Source organism: Tachyglossus aculeatus, chromosome 10 (assembly GCF_015852505.1).
Source record: "Tachyglossus aculeatus isolate mTacAcu1 chromosome 10, mTacAcu1.pri, whole genome shotgun sequence".
Lineage (NCBI taxonomy): Eukaryota > Metazoa > Chordata > Mammalia > Monotremata > Tachyglossidae > Tachyglossus > Tachyglossus aculeatus.
Genome location: NC_052075.1, coordinates 58,862,109 through 58,880,650, shown reverse-complemented (window position 1 = coordinate 58,880,650; position 18,542 = coordinate 58,862,109). Strand labels below are relative to the sequence as shown.

Here is an 18,542-nt window from a genome sequence, read left to right as displayed (position 1 = left end):
ACCCTAGTACAGTGTGTGGCACAGGATAAGTGCTTAACAGATGCCATTTAAAAAAGTGTTAGGGAGCAGTCACCAATGGTGTCCAACCTGATTACCTTGTATCTGCCCCAGCGCTTAGTGCAGTTCCCAGCACATAGTAAGGCTAAACAAATACCACAATTATTATTTTATCAAGCGCTTAATAAATACGGTCACGAGAAGCAGCGTGGCTCAGTGGAAAGAGCATGGGCTTTGGAGTCAGAGGTCATGGGTTCAAATCCCGGCTCCTCCGAGTGTCAGCCGTGTGACTTTGGGCAAGTCACTTAACTTCTCTGGACCTCAGTTACGGCATCTGTAAAATGGGGGTGAAGACTGTGAGCCCCCTGTGGGACAACCTGATCACCTTGTAACCTCCCCAGCACTTAGAACAGTGCTTTGCACATAGTAAGCGCTTAATAAATGCCATCATTATTATGGACTTCCCAAGCGCTTAGTACAGTGCTCTGCACACAGTAAGTGCTCAATAAATACGATTGAATGAATGAATGAATATTGACTGTTATCAGTGTGAGCGCCCCCTGGTGGCCAATATTCGGTTCCTATGCCATCGTGAGGTCTAGCGAGGCGTGTGCGCGCCACCCGGCGGCCAAATCCGGGATAGCAGGCAGTGGTGAGTTGGGAGGCGTGTCAGCGCCGCCTGGCGGCCAAGGGTTGTTCCAGCAATAGCGGGGAACACAAAGGCGGTCGAACACCACCTGTGGTCCAAAGTGTTGGGTTCAACCCATTGTGGAGAATAAGAAATGCAGCCTACGGGCTTCCCCCTCCACCACCGCTTTACTCGACACGGAGGCCCTCCGGCAAGCGGAGGCTGACTCCCTGATTATTGATGGGAGTCAATTGATGGTTGTTGACTCCCATTATTGGTCAATTGATTGGTTATTGATGGTTTATTGTGGTATATTGAGGGGCACACCAGCATGGGATTGATGGGGGGAAAGGGCAGGCTTGGCCCCCCTGCTTGGCGCCACCGAGGCTCGGCTAAAAGCCCTAGGTTGGGTGAGTGGTCGCTAAGGGGTGTGGTCGGCGGGCCGGGGCAGGATCCAGGCCAGTACTGCATCCACTATCCAGGCGGGCAGGTAGGAGGCCGGCAGCCAGAGCAGCTTGGCATCCCAGCCGGGGCTGTAGCGGGTGCGGGGGTGGCGGGCCGTCAGGGCATGCTCCAGGCAATTTGTCACCTTACTCAGGTCCCCGGAGCACAGCTGTGTCATGAGGCGGCGCTGCACCCGCAGATCTGGGTGGGGAGAACCGGATTCGGGGTGAGGCCCTGGACTGTGAGCCCACTGTTGGGTAGGGACTGTCTCTATATGTTGCCAACTTGTACTTCCCAAGCGCTTAGTACAGTGCTCTGCACACAGTAAGCGCTCAATAAATACGATTGATTGATTGATTGATTGACTCCAGCAGCTTCAGGGAGGGGAAAGTGGGGGAGATGTGGGCTGCCCGGGACCCAGCCGGCCCAGCCCCAGGGACCCCGCCCTCCTGAGACTCACACTGGGGGAAGAAGTCAGGGCCGTAGCTGGCACGGATCTCAGAGGGCAGCTGGTCCCAGCGCTCCTGCAGCGGCTCCTCCACGCTGGGCAGGTTGGTCATCGCTGTGCGGAAGAAGCCGGGCTCCACGATGGAGACTCGGACGCCGAAATGGTAGAGGTCCCGCCTGCGGGGCAAGGGAGAGGGGGTGACCGCTGCCCTTGGGCCTCGGATGGTCGGGGAGGGCCGGAGTGGGAGGAGGGGCAGCCGGAGAAGGGCCGGTCCTCACCGCAAGCTGTCCGAGAAGGCCTCCAGGGCGAATTTGGAAGGGCAGTAGCCTCCGCCGATGGCGGCCAGGCGGCCCAGGATGCTGGTGACGTTGACGAGGCGGCCCCGTGCCCGGCGGAGCAGCGGCAGGAGGGCCAGTGTCACGCCGATGGCGCCCAGCGTGTTCACCTCGAGGACCTGGCGGAAATCTGCCAGCCGCAGCCACTCATTGGGTCCAACGAGGCCAGACACGCCTGCGTTGTTCACTAGCCCGTACAGACCTGGGCAGGACCGATGGATGGACAGATGGATGGGAGGGGGAAGAGGGTGAATAAGAGGAGCGGGAGGAAGAAGAAGAGGAAGGGGAGGGGAAAGAGGGAGGAGGAAAAGGGGAAGAGAGGGAAGGGGAAGAGGAGAGGGTGGAGGAAGAGGAGATGAAGAGGAAGAGGAGGAAAAAGGAGAAAGGGGGAGGAGGAAGAGGAAAAAGAGGAAGAGGGGGAAGGGGAGGAGCAAAGGAGAAGGAAGAGGAAAAGGGGGCATGAGGAAGAGGAGGAGGGTGAGGAAGAAGAGGAGGAGGGGTGTGTGTGTATGTACCCTGCCCGCCTCCCTCCACCCCAAAGGCTTATTGGGGGAGAGACCTAGGAGGGCCAGGGTGCAGAGGGCAAGGACTGGACACAAGTGGGCTGGGTGGGTGGGTTGACCCAAGGATCCCCGGCACTGCGCGCCCCTTCCTCCGTTCGCCCCCCCACCCCCCATCCCCCTCACCTCTCTGCCCCACCAGCGAACCCACCCACTGGGCAGCTCTCTGCACACTGCTTGGGTCGGTGACGTCGAGCAGGATGGTGCGGAGGCCGGGGGTTGCCTCCCGCTGCAGTGCGTCGGCCCCCGCGGGGGTGAGGCAGGCGGCCAGCACGCTCCAGCCCCGCCGTTGCAGCCGCAGGGCCAGCATACGCCCGAACCCCGAGTCGCAGCCCGTGATGAAGACGAAGCCGTCGGCGCCGCCTGCCCGTGGCCAGCGGTCCCAGATGGCCCAGAGTAGGGCCGCGCCCAGCACCCCCAGGCCCCACAGCCACATGGCCTGAGGAGGGGAAGGCGAGGTGGGGAAGCCGCGCCAACGGGCGCCCAGTACCAAGTCCACCGGCCAAGGCCGAGACCTGCAAACACCACCGTTTTCGATTGTGGTTTTTCTTTCGTTTTGCACATGGCCCCCTCCCCTCAGACTGTTCCCCCCTTTCCCCCTCCCCAGGATGTCCCCTCGGTCTGTACTGTCTCTCTCTTCCCACCTCCCTCTTCCTCTCCTGCTTTCCCCAGGGGTCTCCTCTCCTGCCAGTCTGTACCTGGCTCCCTGTCCTCCCAGTCTTTGCGCACAGCGTCCCTGTTCTCTTTCCCCGCAGCCAAATCGTTCCCCCACACCCAAAGTTCCCTGCTCCCCCGTCCGGTCCCATTTGCACATGAGGTGCCCACCTCCCAGCTCCGCTCACGCACCCACTCCCAACCCCGTGGTCCCAGGTTCTCCAGCCCGGGCTCGCCGCTCTGGGATCAGTCGTCCCAGGTTTGCCACCCTGGGCTCACCTGCTGCGGTCACCCCAGGCTCACCACCCCGCTGCAGCCGTCCCAGGCTCTCTGCCCCGGGCTCACCACCGTGGCTGTTGCAGTTCCCCCCTGGGGATACAAAGTCCAGGGGGAGGAGACAAGGTAGCAGAGAGCACTGGCGGCTGGGTGCCCGTTTAATCCCCGACACCACAATAGATGGGGAGGTTTAAGTCTCTGAGGCCCTCCCCGCGCCCCCCTCTCAACCCCGTGCCAGCTGGGTGTTCGCCAGGCCTTGACTCACCCCGCCACCCCCCTTCCCCTCCTAGGCCCCTGCACCGGGATGCCGCTCTGTGCCAGCCCCAGGTGGGGGCTGGGTGGCAGGGATAGGGGGCCTCCCCCTCAGGGCTGTCACCGACCGGCCAGACACGTGGTCTCAGTGGAAGTGACCGATGCCCCCCGGCCTGGCTCAGGACTCTGAATGGGCCATTGTGCCAGGTGGGGAAGGGGCAAACTGGCGGTCCTGCCTGCCCAAAAGCGGAGCTAAGGCCCGCAGACAGGGCCTCAATCGGAATCTGCTGAGCGAGGACTCTTCCTGTTCCTCCTCCCCATTTCTGGTTCCCCTCCCCCAAATAAAACACTGGGGCAGAAGGCACGTTCACTGTATATTAAACCAATCCCAACCCCGTGCCCACTGTGAGGCCACTGGGCCCCACCGCTGCTCGGCGTCACAGCTCCGGCACCTGGCTCATGTCAGCGTGCAGCTCGGGGTGGGGGTTCACCCCACTGAGAAGGGGGGTCAGGAAGGCCATAGGAGGCCCTGGGTGGGGGGCTAGGAGAGCCGTGGGGAGCCTGCAGGGCTGCGGGGTCGGGGGCTAGGGTGGTGCCGGCTGCAGGCGGCCCTTGTGCACGTATTCTAGGGCCGTGGCGATGGTTCTCATGTCCAGCTCTATGCTCCGGGCCCAGTTCTCCACATCCCCGATCTCCTGTGGGGGAGGCCAAGAAGGGTTCAGGTGGTGCCCAGATGCCATCACTCTTCCCCCCGCCCCCCTCTCCGTAAGGCTCCCCCCCGCCCCAGGTGGTGGCAGGATCCCCAAAGCCCGAGGGCTGGAGCCAGGGGTCATCTGGGGCTGCAGGGTCACCTTGAGGGCCTGGTTGAAGTTCTCCACCATCCCGATCCACTGCCCGGTCTGCTTGGCAAACTGGGCGGCCTGCACTTGCAGTGTCTTCACCTCCTGGTCCAGCTTCCTCTGGTTCACGTACGCCTGGGCCACCCTGTGGGCCGGGACCGGGGGACAGTGAGGGGAGACCGGGGGCCGGGCGGGGGCCGGGCAGGGGCCGGGAGCACGGAGGGACTGGCTGCGGGAGGAGCGGGCCAGGGTGGGGCCGGCCGGCGGCTGGGAGAAATCTCCATGTTCACACAGTCATGCGGCAAAGAGAAGCAGTGTGACCTAGTGGATAGAACTGGGAGTCAGAAGGACCTGGGTTCTAATCCCACTCCACGATGTGTCTGTTGTGTGACCTTGGTCAACTCACTTAACATCTCAGTTCCTCACTTACCTCATCTGTAAAATGGGGATTAAGACTGTGAGCCTCATACAGGTCAGGGACTATATGCAACCTGATTTGCTTATACCCACCCCAGCGCTTAGTACAGTGCCTGGCACATAGTAAGCACCTAAAAAAAAAAATAATAATAATAATGGCATTTATTAAGCACTTACTATGTGCAAAGCACCGTTCTAAGTGCTGGGGGGATACAAGGTGATCAGGTTGTCCCACGGGGGGCTCACAGGCTTCATCCCCATTTTACAGACGAGGGAACTGAGGCCCGGAGAAGTGAAGTGACTTGCCCAAAGTCACACAGCTGACAACTGGCGGAGCTGGGATTTGAACCCATGATCTCTGACTCCAAAGCCCGGGCTCTTTCCACTGAGCCACGCTGCTTCTCCTGTTATTATTACCACCGTTATTATTATTATCATTAGGATGCTAAATTTATGCACATGACCCTGGTCTCCTTACCCAACTGCCTGGTCGTCTCCGCTCTCATGGCGACACCCAAGTCCTTCCAGGGTCTCGGCTGGCTTGGCACAAGCCCCTTTCTAGACTGTGAGCCCACTATTGGGTAGGGACCGTCTCTATATGTTGCCAACTTGGACTTCCCAAGCGCTTAGTCCAGTGCTCTGCACACAGTAAGCGCTCAATAAATACGATGGATTGATTGATTGATGGATTGATCAGGGCGCTGGCCTGGCCCCTCTTCCAGCTCCCAACTGAGGAGAGTCTGGGCAGCTTGGTGGGGGGAGGGGGACAGAGGAAGGAGCGGACCCAGGGGGATGCTGAGAAAGCGCACATCAGGAGCACATCTGGCAGCAATCAGAGACCCCGGGGAGCAGGCAGCAGGCCTGGCCAGGGCGGGAGGGGTAGGGGAGGGAGGCGTGTCCCCCTTCCCAGGAATGCCAGGTCAGGGGAGGGTCCTGCCCTGCCAGGAGCTCTTCCCCGCTGTGGAATGAGGCAGCCGATTGCTGCTGCCCTCAGGGAGTGGACAGTGTGTGTGGGGTATGCATATGTGTGCGCGCACTTGGTGCACATGTGTTTGTGCATGTTGATCCCGTTCTTCCCCTTTCCCCTCTGTCCCCCGCGTTCTCTCTGGGGTCCCCAAGGCCCCTTCCCCCACTGTGCGACTCTTTCTGGCCCCAGCTTGGCCTGTGAGGAATCTGTGGGGGCGGAGAGGGGGGGCACCCAGGGCACCTGACATGGGTGGGACAAATCGGGTCTTTGTTCTGGCCCCTGGCAGCAAAGGGCTGTGGGCAGCAACATAAACCCCTTTCAGACCAGCTTAGTTGCCCTGAGGGGATGGGAGGGAGGCTAGGCTGGGATTGGGGGGGGGGGGGGATGGACTCAGGGAGACAGTTGGGGGCATTGGCAGGGGCCAGCAGGTCTCTGTGATTGGGGAGCGGGTGGTGAGACGAGAGGTTGGGAGAGCAGAGTGGGGGTGGGCAGTCCTGACAACCAGCTCATGCCCTCACCAACAGCTGCAACAGGTGCCCCCACAGATCAATGATTGGCTGACTCAGCTGCGGCATCATTTCCAAGCAACCACTTCCCGAGTGTTGAGGTGGCTGGGGGGGGGGGCGGGAAATAGAGTCATCCTGACCTCGAGCCTGAGGGGAAAACTTCCCAACCCCCTCTATCCCTTCCCTTTCTGCTGCCTGACACTGCCCTTCCCTTCAGGGTTCAGGAAGGCCATGCCCAGCTCCTGTCCCTGTTGCCCCTCTGGGAGGGATCTGGAAGGTGAAGGAGGGGGAAGATGGAGAAGAGGAGGGGAAGATGATTGCTGCTAAATTCCTCATTGTGCCTTGTCGACTCCTTGTCCTGCTGTCGACTCCTGGCCCAAGTCCTACCTCTGGCCTGGAATGCCCTTCCTCCTGACATCCATCAAACTAGCACACTTCCCCCCTTCAAAGACCCACTGAAAGTTCACCTCCTCCAGAAGGCCTTCCCAGACTGAGCCCCCTTTTTCCTCTGCTCCCCCCCCCCCCCAGCACTTGTGTACATTCAATCATACTTATTCAATCGTGTATATATGTACATATTTATTATTCTATGTATTTTATTAATGATGTGTATATATTTACAATTCTATTTATTTACATTGATGCTATTGATGCCTGTCTAGTTGTTTTGTTGTCTGTCTCCCCTCTTCTAGACTGTGAGTCTGTTGTTGGGTAGAAATGGTCTCTGTTGCTGAACTGTACTTTCCAAGAGCTTAGTTCAGTGCTCCGCACACAGTAAGTGCTCAATAAATATAACTGTATGAATGAATGAGAGGGAAGATGTGGGGTGAAGGAGAGGGAAGATGGGGGAGGAGGAGAGAGAAGATGGGGGGAGGAGAGAGAAAGGGGAGATGGGGAAGGAAGAGGGGGAAAGACGGGGTGAGGAAGGAGAAGGATGGAGGGGAGGAAGGAATATATATATGTATATATGTTTGTACATATTTATTACTCAATTTATTTATTTATTTTACTTGTACATATCTATTCTATTTTATTTTGTTAGTATGTTTGGTTTTGTTCTCTGTCTCCCCCATTTTAGACTGTGAGCCCACTGTTGGGTAGGGACTGTCTCTATATGTTGCCAACTTGTACTTCCCAAGCGCTTAGTACAGTGCTCTGCACATAGTAAGCGCTCAATAAATACGATTGATGATGATGATGAAGGAAAGATGGGGTAGTTGGAAGGGAAGATGCAGGGAAGAGGAGGGAAAACCAGGGGAGGAGGAGGGAAAGATGGAGGGAGGAGACGGGAAAGACCTTGGGCAAGTCACTTAACTTCTCTGTGCTGCAGTTACTTCATCTGTAAATGGGGGGATTACGGCTGTGAGCCCTATATGGGACATGGACTATATCCAAACTGGTGATCTTGCATCTACCCAGTGCATAGTTCAGTGACCGGCATACATTAAGCACTTAAATACCACACACACACACAAAAGACGACAGGAAAGATGGGGGGCGGGGAGGAGGATCTGTGGCAGGCAAATTCTTTTTTCCGATAGGATGACAGATGTGTGCATATGCCACCTGGATCTGGGCAGGGGGGTAGGCAGAGAGGGCATTCCTGTTCCTCCAGGCCCCTTCACCCCACCGGTGGTTGATTGCCAGGGTAAGGTTCACCCTCGGGGGGTATGGATCCGGGGGATGCCCCCTGTCCGGCTCGGGGGGGGTGCCTTACCCTACGTTCAGATGGTCCACCAGGGCTTCGGTCAGGCAGGTTGCCGCCGCAATGGCTTCTCTCCTCCGCTTCTCTGGCGGGGAGAGGGGAGAGGGGACAGTGCAGAGGTGAGGGGCGTGAAGACCCTCACTGCCCGGCCCCCACCCCTCCCCCACCGGGGTCCCCCACGAAGCCCTGCCGAGAAGCAGCCTGGCTTAGTGCAAAGAGCACAGGCTTGAGAGTCTTGTCTGCTGTGTGGCCTTGGGCAAGTCACTTCACTTCTCTGTGCCTCAGTTTACCTCATCTGTAAAATGGGGATTAAAACTGTGAGCCCCCCTTGGGACAACCTGATCACCTTGTAACCTCCCCAGCGCGTAGACCTTGTAAACTCCCCAGCTCTTAGAACAGTGCTTTGCACATAGTAAGTGCTTAACAAATACCATCATTATTATTATTATTATTCTCTGTGCCTCAGTTACCTCATCTGTAAAATGGGGATTAAGACTGTGAGCCCCACGTGGGACAACCTGATGACCTTGTATCTACCCCAGTGCTTTGAAAAGTGCTTGGCACATAGTAAGCGCTTAACAGATACCATCATTATTATTACTGATATTATTATTATTGTGGGGATTAAGACTGTGAGCCCCACGTGGGACAACCTGATGACCTTGTATCTACAGTGCTTGACACATAGTAAGTGCTTAACAGATACCACCATTATTATTATTGTTATTATTATTATTATTATGGAGATTAAGACTGTGAGCCCCAAGTGGGACAACCTGATGACCTTGCATCTATCCCAGCGATTGGAACAGTGGTTTGCACATAGTAAGCACTTAGCCGCTTGTCAGCTGTGTGACTTTGGACAAGTCACTTAACTTCTCTGTGCCTCAGTTACCTCATCTGTAAAATGGGGATGAAGACTGTGAGCCCAACGTGGGGCAAGCTGATCACCTTGTAACCTCCCCAGCGCTTAGAACAGTGCTTTGCACATAGTAAGTGCTTAACAAATACCATCATTATTATTATTATTATTCTCTGTGCCTCAGTTACCTCATCTGTAAAATGGGGATTAAGACTGTGAGCCCCACGTGGGACAACCTGATGACCCTGTATCTACCCCAGTGCTTAGAAAAGTGCTTGGCACATAGTAAGTGCTTAGCAGATACCATCATTATTATTACTGATATTATTATTATTGTGGGGATTAAGACTGTGAGCCCCACGTGGGACAACCTGATGACCTTGTATCTATCCCAGCGATTGGAACAGTGGTTTGCACATAGTAAGCACTTAGCCGCTTGTCAGCTGTGTGACTTTGGACAAGTCACTTAACTTCTCTGTGCCTCAGTTACCTCATCTGTAAAATGGGGATGAAGACTGTGAGCCCAACGTGGGGCAAGCTGATCACCTTGTAACCTCCCCAGCGCTTAGAACGGCGCTTTGCACGTAGTAAGCGCTCAATAAATGCTATCGTTATTATCATTATTATTAAATACGATTGATTGATTGTAGACCCCCCGGCGCTTAGAACAGTGCTTGGCACATAGTGAGCGTTTAACAAATACCTCCATTATTATTATTATTATTCCCCCGTCCCGTTCTGCTACTCGTCCGGCGGGCCAATAGGAGGCGCGCTCGGGTCCGTTGCCATGGTGGGCGGGGCCTGTCGCCACGAGGGGGCGTGGCCCGTTGCCCCGGCGACGAGGCCGTGCGGGCGGCTACTCGAGGCCCAGGCTCCGGCCCCGGCTAGGCCGCGGGCCGCTCCGCCTTGGCTCCTCACCCTGCAGCTCCTTGCGCTCGTTCTGCTTGGCCTGGTGCTCCTTCAGCAGGCGGGACAGCATGGCCGAGCCGGGATCCGACCGGAGATAGGGGCGGAAAACACCGCTCGGCGACGGCAATGGCCCAGGCCTTGGCCACTTCCGGGTCACGTGACTCGAGGGGGGGCCGGCGTTAAGCGCTGAGGCGGCCGCGCGCGCGCGCCTCACCCGCTGAACCCGAACCGTGGGCATAAAACTTATCACGGTGCCATCTGTCTAGTGCCGAGTCGTGCACTCTATGAGAAGCACTGTGGCTCAGTGGAAAGAGCCCGGGCTTTGGGGTCAGAGGTCATGGGTTCAGACCCCGGCTCCGCCACTTGTCAGCTGTGTGACTTTGGGCAAGCCACTTCACTCCCCACAGCACCTGTATATATGTTTGGCCATAATAATAATAATAATGTTGGCATTTGTTAAGCGCTTACTATGTACAAAGCACTGTTCTAAGCGCTGGGGAGGTTACAAGGTGATCAGGTTGTCCCACATGGGGCTCACACTCTTAATCCCCATTTTACAGATGAGGTAACTGAGGCTCAGAGAAGTGAAGTGACTTGCCCAAGGTCACACAGCAGACACGTGGCGGAGCTGGGATTCGAACCCCTGACCTCTGACTTCAAAGCCTGTGCTCTTTCCACTGAGCCACGCTACGTATTTATTACTCTATTTTACTTGTACATATCTATTCAATTTATTTTATTTTGTTAGTGTGTTTGGTTTTGTTCTCTGTCTCCCCCTTCTAGACTGTGAGCCCACTGTTGGGTAGGGACTGTCTCTATATGTTGCCAACTTGGACTTCCCAAGCGCTTAGTACAGTGCTCTGCACACAGCAAGTGCTCAATAAATACGATTGCTTGATTGGTTGATTCTCTGGGCCTCAGTTCCCTCATCTGTAAAATGAGGATGAAGACTGTGAGCCCCCCGTGGGACAACCTGATCACCTTGTAACCACCCCAGTGCTTAGAACAGTGCTTTGCACATAGTAAGTGCTTAATAAATGCCTTTATTATTATTATTATTAATATTCTCTGGGCCTCAGTTATCTCATCTGGAAAATGGGGATTAAGACTGTGAAGCATGGCTCAGTGGAAAGAGCACGGGCTTTGGAGTCAGAGGTCGTGTGTTCTAATCCTGGCTCCGCCACTTAGCTGTGTGACTTTGGGCAAGTCACTTCACTTCTCTGGGCCTCAGTTCCCTCATCTGTAAAATGGGGATTAAGACTGTGAAGTGTGGCTAAGTGGAAAGAGCCCGGGCTTTGGTGTCAGAGGTCATGGGTTCAAACCCCGGCTCCGCCACTTGTCAGCTGTGTGACTTTGGGCAAGCCGTTTCACTTCTCTGGGCCTCAGTTCCCTCATCTGTAAAATGGGGATGAAGACTGTGAAGTGTGGCTCAGTGGAAAGAGCATGGGCTTAATCCCGGCTCCGCCACTTGTCAGCTGTGTGACTTTGGGCAAGTCACTTCACTTCTCTGGGCCTCAGTTCCCTCATCTGTCAAATGGGGATTAAGACTGTGAAGCGTGGCTCAGTGGAAAGAACACGGGCTTTGGTGTCAGAGGTCATGGGTTCAAACCCCGGCTCCGCCACTTGTCAGCTGTGTGACTTTGGGAAAGTCACTTCACTTCTCTGGGCCTCAGTGACCTCATCTGTCAAATGGGGATTAAGACTGTGAAGCGTGGCTCAGTGGAAAGAACATGGGCTTTGGTGTCAGAGGTCATGGGTTCAAACCCCGGCTCCGCCACTTGTCAGCTGTGTGACTTTGGGCAATCCGTTTCACTTCTCTGGGCCTCAGTTCCCTCATCTGTAAAATGGGGATTAAAACAGTGAGCCCCCCGTGGGACAACCTGATTACCTTGTAACCTCTCCAGCGCTTAGAACAGTGCTTTGCACATAGTAAGCGCTTAATAAATGCATTATTATTATTATCATTATTATTCTCTGGGCCTCAGTTCCTTCATCTGTAAAATGGGGATTAAGACTGTGAAGCGTGGCTCAGTGGAAAGAACACGGGTTTTGGTGTCAGAGGTCGTGGGTTCTAATCCCGGCTCTGCCACTTAGCTGTGTGACTTTGGGGAAGTCACTTCACTTCTCTGGGCCTCAGTGACCTCATCTGTAAAATGGGGATTAAGACTGTGAAGTGTGGCTCAGTGGAAAGAGCATGGGATTTGGTGTCAGAGGTCATGGGTTCAAACCCTGGCTCTGCCACTTGTCAGCTGTGTGACTTTGGGCAAGCCATTTCACTTCTCTGGGCCTCAGTTCCCTCATCTGTAAAATGGGGATTAAAACAGTGAGCCCCCCGTGGAACAACCTGATCACCTTGTAACCTCACTAGCACTTAGAACAGTGCTTTGCACATAGTAAGCGCTTAGTAAATGCATTATTATTATTATTATTATTATTCTCTGGGCCTCAGTTCCTTCATCTGTAAAATGGGGATTAAGACTGTGAAGCGTGGCTCAGTGGAAACAGCACGGGCTTTGGAGGCAGAGGTCATGGGTTCAAACCCTGGCTCCGCCACTTGTCAGCTGTGTGACTTGGGGCAAGCCACTTCACTTCTCTGGGCCTCAGTTCCCTCATCTGTAAAATGGGGATTAAAATAGTGAGCCCCCCGTGGGACAACCTGATCACCTTGTAACCTCCCCAGCGCTTAGAACAGTACTTTGCACATAGTAAGCGCTTAGTAAATGCATTATTATTATTATTATTCTCTGGGCCTCAGTTCCTTCATCTGTAAAATGGGGATTAAGACTGTGAAGCATGGCTCAGTGGAAAGAGCATGGGCTTTGGAGTCAGAGGTCATGGGTTCAAATTCCGGTGCCGCCGCTTGTCAGCTGTGTGACTTTGGGCAAGTCACTTAACTTCTCTGGGCCTCAGTTCCCTCATCTGTAAAATGGGGATTAAAGCAGTGAGCTCGCCGTGGGACAACCTGATCACCTTGTAACATCCCCAGTGCTTAGAACAGTGCTGTGCACATAGTAAGCACTTAATAAATGTCATTATTATTATTATTCCCTGGGCCTCAGTTCCCTCGTCTGTAAAATGGGGATTAAGACTGTGAAGCATGGCTCAGTGGAAAGAGCACGAGCTTTGGAGTCAGAGGTCATGGGTTCTAATTCCAGCTCTGCGATTTAGCTGTGTGACCTTGGGCAAGTCACTTCACTTCTCTGGGCCTCAGTTCCCTCATCTGTAAAATGGGGATTAAGACTGTGAGAGTGGCTCAGTGGAAAGAGCCCGGGCTTTGGAGTCAGAGGTCATGGGTTCAAACCCCAGCTCCGCCACTTGTCAGCTGTGTGACTTTGGGCAAGCCACTTCACTTCTCTGGGCCTCAGTTCCCTCATCTGTAAAATGTGGATTAAAACAGTGAGCCCCCCGTGGGGCAACCTGATCACCTTGTAACCTCCCCAGCGCTTAGAACAGTGCCTTTGCACATAGTAAGCACTTAATAAATGCCATTATTATTATTATTCTCTGGGTCTCAGTTCCCTCATCTGTAAAATGGGGATTAAGACTGTGAAGCATGGCTCAGTGGAAAGAGCACGGGCTTTGGAGTCAGAGGTCATGGGTTCTAATCCCAGCTCCGCCATTTAGTTGTGTGACTTTGGGCAAGTCACTTCACTTCTCTGGGCCTCAGTTCCCTCATCTGTAAAATGGGGATTAAGACTGTGAGCGTGGCTCAGTGGAAAGAGCACGGGCTTTGGAGTCAGAGGTCATGGGTTCAAACCCCGGCTCCGCCACTTGTCAGCTGCGTGACTTTGGGTAAGCCACTTCACTTCTCTGGGCCTCAGTTCCCTCATCTGTAAAATGGGGATTAAGACTGTGAAGCGTGGCTCAGTGGAATGATCACAGGCTCTGGAGTCAGAGGTCATGGGTTCAAACTGCGGCTCTGCCAATTGTCAGCTGCGTGACTTTGGGCAAGTTACTTCACTTCTCTGGGCCTCAGTTCCCTCATCTGTAAAATGGGGATTAAGACTGTGAGCTCCCCGTGGGACAATCTGATCACCTTGTAACCTCGCCAGTGCTTAGAACAGTGCTTTGAACATAGTAAGCACTTAATAAATGCCATTATTATCATTATTATTATTATTATCTGCCATGTAACCTCCCCAGCACGTAGAACAGTGCTTTACACATAGTAAGTGCTTAATAAATGCCACTATTATTATTATTATTATTCGTTGCTAAGGGCTGGGTTTGATTCCAGGCCAATCCATTTTTTAAAGGTATTCGTTAAGCTTCTAAGTGCTTAACAAATGCCATTATTATTATTATTATGCACTTTGTGTCAGACACTGTACTAAACACTGGGGTAGGTACAAGATAATCAGGTTGGACACAGTCCCTGTTCCACCTGGGGCTCGCAGTCTTAATCCCCATTTTACAGGTGAGATAACTGAGGCCCAGAGAAGTGAAGTGACTTGCCCAAGGAGAAGCAGCTTGGCCTAGTGGAAAGAGCACAGGTTTGGGAGTCAAAGGTCGTGGGTTCTAATAGTGACTCCGCCACTTGCCAGCTGGGTGACTTTGGGCAAGTCTCTTAACTTCTGTGTCCCTCAGTTCCCTCATCTGTAAAATGGGGATGAAGACTGTGAGCCCCACAAGGTATTACCTTGTATCTACCCCAGCATTTAGGACAGTGCTCGTTATACAGTAAAGGCTTAACAAATACCATCATCATCACTAAGCAGACTAAGTGGTGGAGCCAGGATTAGAACCCAGGTCCTTCTGACTCCCAGTCCCCTGCTTTATCTACTAGGCCACACTGCTTCTCAATGGCATTTAGTGAGTCCTTACTTTGTGCAGAGCACTGTACTAAGTGCTTGGGAGGGTACCACATACCAAGAGTTGGTAGACATGTTTCCATCAGACATGGCCCCTGCCTCACAAGAGGCCCACAGTCTGAGAAAGAGGGATGATGTGGCTCATCCCTAATTCACAAATAAAGAAACTGAGGCCCAGAGAGGTTAAATGACTAGCCCCAAATAATCCAGCAGGCCAATGGGAGAGCTTGGATAAGGTACCTGCTCTTTCTGGTAGATAATAATAATATTATTTGTTAAGCACTTACTATGTGCCAGGCACTGTTCTAATAACGCTGGAGGAGATACAAGATAATTGGGTTGGGCACAGTCCCTGTCCCACAGGGGGTTCAAAGTCTTAATCCCCATTTTACAGATGAGGGAATTGAGGCACAGAGAAGTGAAGTGACTTGCCCAAGGTCACACAGCAGACAAGACGCTGCTCCCCACTGGGCACTGGTGTAGGGGGGCAAAGACTTCCCTTAATCAATAAGTTGTACTTACTGAAATCTATGTGCAGAACACTATTGGCCACCTAATCTGGTCTGAGCATTGTGCCTCGTGTGTGACATTAGCTGAAAAACTGTAAGCTCAATGGGGGCAGGGAATGTCACTGTTTATTGTTGTATAGTACTTTCCCAAGCGCTTAGTACAGTGCTCTGCACACAGTAAGTGCTCAATAAATACGATTGAATGAATGATGCCCTGTCATCATCATCGCCCTCAATCTCATCACCAGCGTCTTTATCATCATTCCCATCTATCCTCACTTTCCTCCCACCCCATCCCAGCTCGCGCTATTTATTCCTCTCAAGCTAAACAATTCGCTGTGCCTCGTTCTCATCTCTCCAGCCGTTGATCGTGCTGATCTCCTCCCCCACCCTTACACTTATATACATATACACTATTGCTTCTTCCTGTCTGCAGTATCAATCAACTGTATTTGTTGAGCACTTATTATGTGCAGAGCACCCTTCTAAGTGCTTGGAAGAGACAAAATAACAGAATTGGCAGACGCGTTCCCTGCCCACAGTGAGCTTCCAGTTTAGAGGGGGAGAAAGACATTAATAGAAATAAATTATGGATATGGGTATAAGTGCTGTGGGACTGAGGGAAAAGTGAATAAAGGGGGCAAATCCAAGTGCAAGAGCGACGCGGAAGGGAATGGGGGAATGTATTTTGGTGTTTATTTTCCCCATTAGACCGTTAGCTCCTCGAGGTCAGAGATCACACTTACCAAGGTCTCAGTACAATGCTCTGCATCCAGTGAACGCTCAATAAAAAAATCAATTGCTCACTGTGCTCATCATCATTGCCATCATCATCCCATCATCCTAGTAGTAATAGCATTTGTTGAGTAATGACTTGGTGCAGTGCCCTCACTAAGCCCTTAGAAGTAAAGCATCATGAAGTGTCAGGTTCCCCGCTTCTCGCTCCTCCAAGGAGCTTCCACTCTAACAGGAGGGACAAATATAAAAATATTTATAACTAGAGTGGTCAAAATGAATAATTGAGTATGCCTATATGCATAACTGCTAAGTGTGTCTGTGGAATTCTTAGGGAAGGGGCTGGGGAGGAAGGAGGAGAGTGCTTCTGCTTCTTTAAGGAGCTGGATGCCTCTTTCTTGAAGGAATCGGCCAGCAGCGGCTCTAGGGAACCAGGCCGGGGGTGGGGGTTGTCGGGGCGGCGAACCAGAGGAGGAGAGAGAGGGGATGTGGGATGGGAGGGAAGAGGAAAGGTTTGCAGCCGCTAGTGCCCGGTTCCACCGTGAGCCAGCAAAACAGCCGAACGGAGGGAAAGGCAGGGTGGATGCAGAATAGAGGCAGAGGCAGAGCAGGGCAGGAGTAGAGAGGGCCAGGGCAGTGGCAGGGCCTAGCAGGGGCCGAACAGGGGCAATCCGGGACGGGGAGCGGGGCAGAGGAAGGGTGAGACAGGGCAGGGCAGAGGATGAAGAAAGGAGGCTGGAAGGAGGAGGCTGGAGTCCCCGGGAGCACTTAGGCACAAATCTGTAGTTTATTTGTATGAATGTCCGTCTTCCCCCATCTAGACTGAAAACTCTCTGTGGGCAGGGAATGTGTCTCTTTACTGTCATATTGTACTCTCCCAAGCGCTTTGGCCACTGCTCTGCTCACAGTAAGTGCTCAATAATTGAATAATAATGATAATAAAGTGCTCAATAATAATAAGTGCTCCCAGACTGAGCCCCCTCCTCCCAGACTGAGCCCACTCCTTCCTCTCCCCCTCCTCCCCCTCCTCATCCCCCCGCCTTACCTCCTTCCCCTCCCCACACCACCTGTACATATGTATATATGTTTGTACGTATTTATTACTCTATTTTATTTGTACATATTTATTCTATTTATTTTATTCTGTTAATATGTTTTGTTTTGTTGTCTGTCTCCCCCTTCTAGACTGTGAGCCCACTGTTGGGTAGGGACTGTCTCTATATGTTGCCAACTTGTACTTCCCAAGCGCTTCGTACAGTGCTCTGCACACAGCGCTCAATAAATACGATTGATTGATTGAATGAATGAATAATTAGATTGAATGAATGAATGAGGGGTTCTGTGCTCAGGGAAGAGGGTATTTGATCCCTGCAATGGACTTTGGGTTGGGAGACAAAAGGAGGAACAGATACCCCTTTCCCTTCCCCCTGACTGCCCAGGATCCCCAGCCTCTGCCCCCAGACCCGCTCACTGGTTCCTCTTTCGCTCCCCTCCCCAGAAAGAGCTTCAGACCCCAGAGGCGGCAGGAGGAGGGGGGCTGGGAATGGGAAGAGGCCTTCCCAGACTAAGCCCCACTTTTCCTCATCTTCCATTCCCTTCTGCGTCATCCTGACTCACTCCCTTTGCTCTTGGCCTTTCTCTCTGCCCTACGGCACTTATGTGTATATCTATAATTTTATTTATTTATATTGATGCCTGTTTACTTGTATTCATTTCTGTCTCCCCCCCCCCCCCCACTAGACTGTGAGCTCGTTGTGGGCAGTGATTGTCTCTACTGCTGTATTGTACTTTCCAAGCGCTTAGTACAGTGCTCTGTACACAGTAAGTGCTCAATAAATATGATTGAATTAATGGATGAGAACAGACTGGAGCCTTGGCCCGAGGAAACCTTCCCACATCTCCCTCTGCCTCTGTACCCCCTCCCCCCCAACCACCTTTACCCATTCAACTTCCCTCCCCCTCCTTTGGCCGGCCTGGGCTTATGGGTCAGTGGGGATGGGGACTGTCCACTCTGTGGGCATCTTCCCCATCCACCCAACTCCCCGCCACCCAGACTGTGAGCCCCAGGAAGACAGGCCGTGTCCCTTTCTCCTTCAGCCCGCGGATGGCCGAGACAACCCTGGCTGCAGGAACAGCCTACAACCCCTATTTGCTGACCACTGTGAACCAGCAGAACAGTGACAACCACCCCAGGCTCTGGCTTACCCCTCCTCGGCCGTTTGGCCCCGGCCCCCGCCCCTAGTCCTCCGCCCCCGCATCCTCTCTTTGGACTCCAACAGCCGCCAAGGCCCAGATCCAAAGCGGGGTCATCCCGTCAGAGACAAAACTCGGGGCTAAGTTTACCGTTTACCAGGCTCCCCGCCGGCTGACTGGGGCTATTTATAACCTGGACTAAATCGGCGGGCAGGCAGGACTTGGCTCAGGGTGGCTTGGAGCTGTTTCTGCTCCCTGCTCCTCCACTCAATCCGGCGGGATGCCGCCCTCTTCCTACTTCTGAGTTCCTGGCCCCTGGTGTGAACTCTGCCTCCCTTCTAGACTCTAACCTCTTTGTGGACAGGGAATGAATGTAACTAACAACTCTGTTCTATTGTATCCTCCCAAGCGCTTAGTACCCAGTAAAGTGCTCGATAAATGCGATTGATTGGCAGAATCCTTGGCCCGTGGGTTGAACTCTGCCCCTGGTGAGAT

General features: G+C 53.4%; 2 protein-coding genes across 2 annotated transcripts; both read right to left on the bottom strand.

Moving 5' to 3' along the window:
- Positions 1-907: 907 nt before the first annotated feature.
- Positions 908-3,453, bottom strand: RDH5 (retinol dehydrogenase 5). Its single transcript, XM_038752807.1, has 5 exons — positions 3,346-3,453; positions 2,539-2,927; positions 1,796-2,054; positions 1,530-1,693; positions 908-1,270 (listed from the first exon to the last, which is right to left on the bottom strand). The coding sequence occupies exons 2-5, from the start codon at positions 2,846-2,848 to the stop codon at positions 1,047-1,049; spliced, it is 957 nt and encodes a 318-aa protein (XP_038608735.1). The 5' UTR covers positions 2,849-2,927; positions 3,346-3,453; the 3' UTR covers positions 908-1,046.
- Positions 3,454-3,955: 502 nt separating this feature from the next.
- BLOC1S1 (biogenesis of lysosomal organelles complex 1 subunit 1) lies at positions 3,956-9,944 on the bottom strand. The gene is made up of 4 exons (XM_038753007.1): positions 9,809-9,944; positions 8,041-8,113; positions 4,446-4,578; positions 3,956-4,289 (listed from the first exon to the last, which is right to left on the bottom strand). Exons 1-4 carry the CDS (start codon positions 9,867-9,869, stop codon positions 4,179-4,181), a joined length of 378 nt encoding a protein of 125 aa, XP_038608935.1. The 5' UTR covers positions 9,870-9,944; the 3' UTR covers positions 3,956-4,178.
- Positions 9,945-18,542: the final 8,598 nt, after the last annotated feature.

Bases quoted from the DNA above. Each gene is read 5' to 3' on its own strand.
- RDH5 (XM_038752807.1), bottom strand. From the start codon at position 2,848: ATGTGGCTGTGGGGCCTGGGGGTGCTGGGCGCGGCCCTACTCTGGGCC. The intron at 2,055-2,538 runs GTGAGGGGGATG...GGTCCTGCCCAG, and splicing joins TTCGCTGGTGGGGCAGAGAG to GTCTGTACGGGCTAGTGAAC. The intron at 1,694-1,795 runs GTGAGGACCGGC...CTTGCCCCGCAG, and splicing joins GCCTTCTCGGACAGCTTGCG to GCGGGACCTCTACCATTTCG.
- BLOC1S1 (XM_038753007.1), bottom strand. From the start codon at position 9,869: ATGCTGTCCCGCCTGCTGAAGGAGCACCAGGCCAAGCAGAACGAGCGC. The intron at 4,579-8,040 runs GTAAGGCACCCC...CCCGGCCCACAG, and splicing joins GTGGACCATCTGAACGTAGG to GGTGGCCCAGGCGTACGTGA. The intron at 4,290-4,445 runs GTGACCCTGCAG...CCTCCCCCACAG, and splicing joins ACTTCAACCAGGCCCTCAAG to GAGATCGGGGATGTGGAGAA.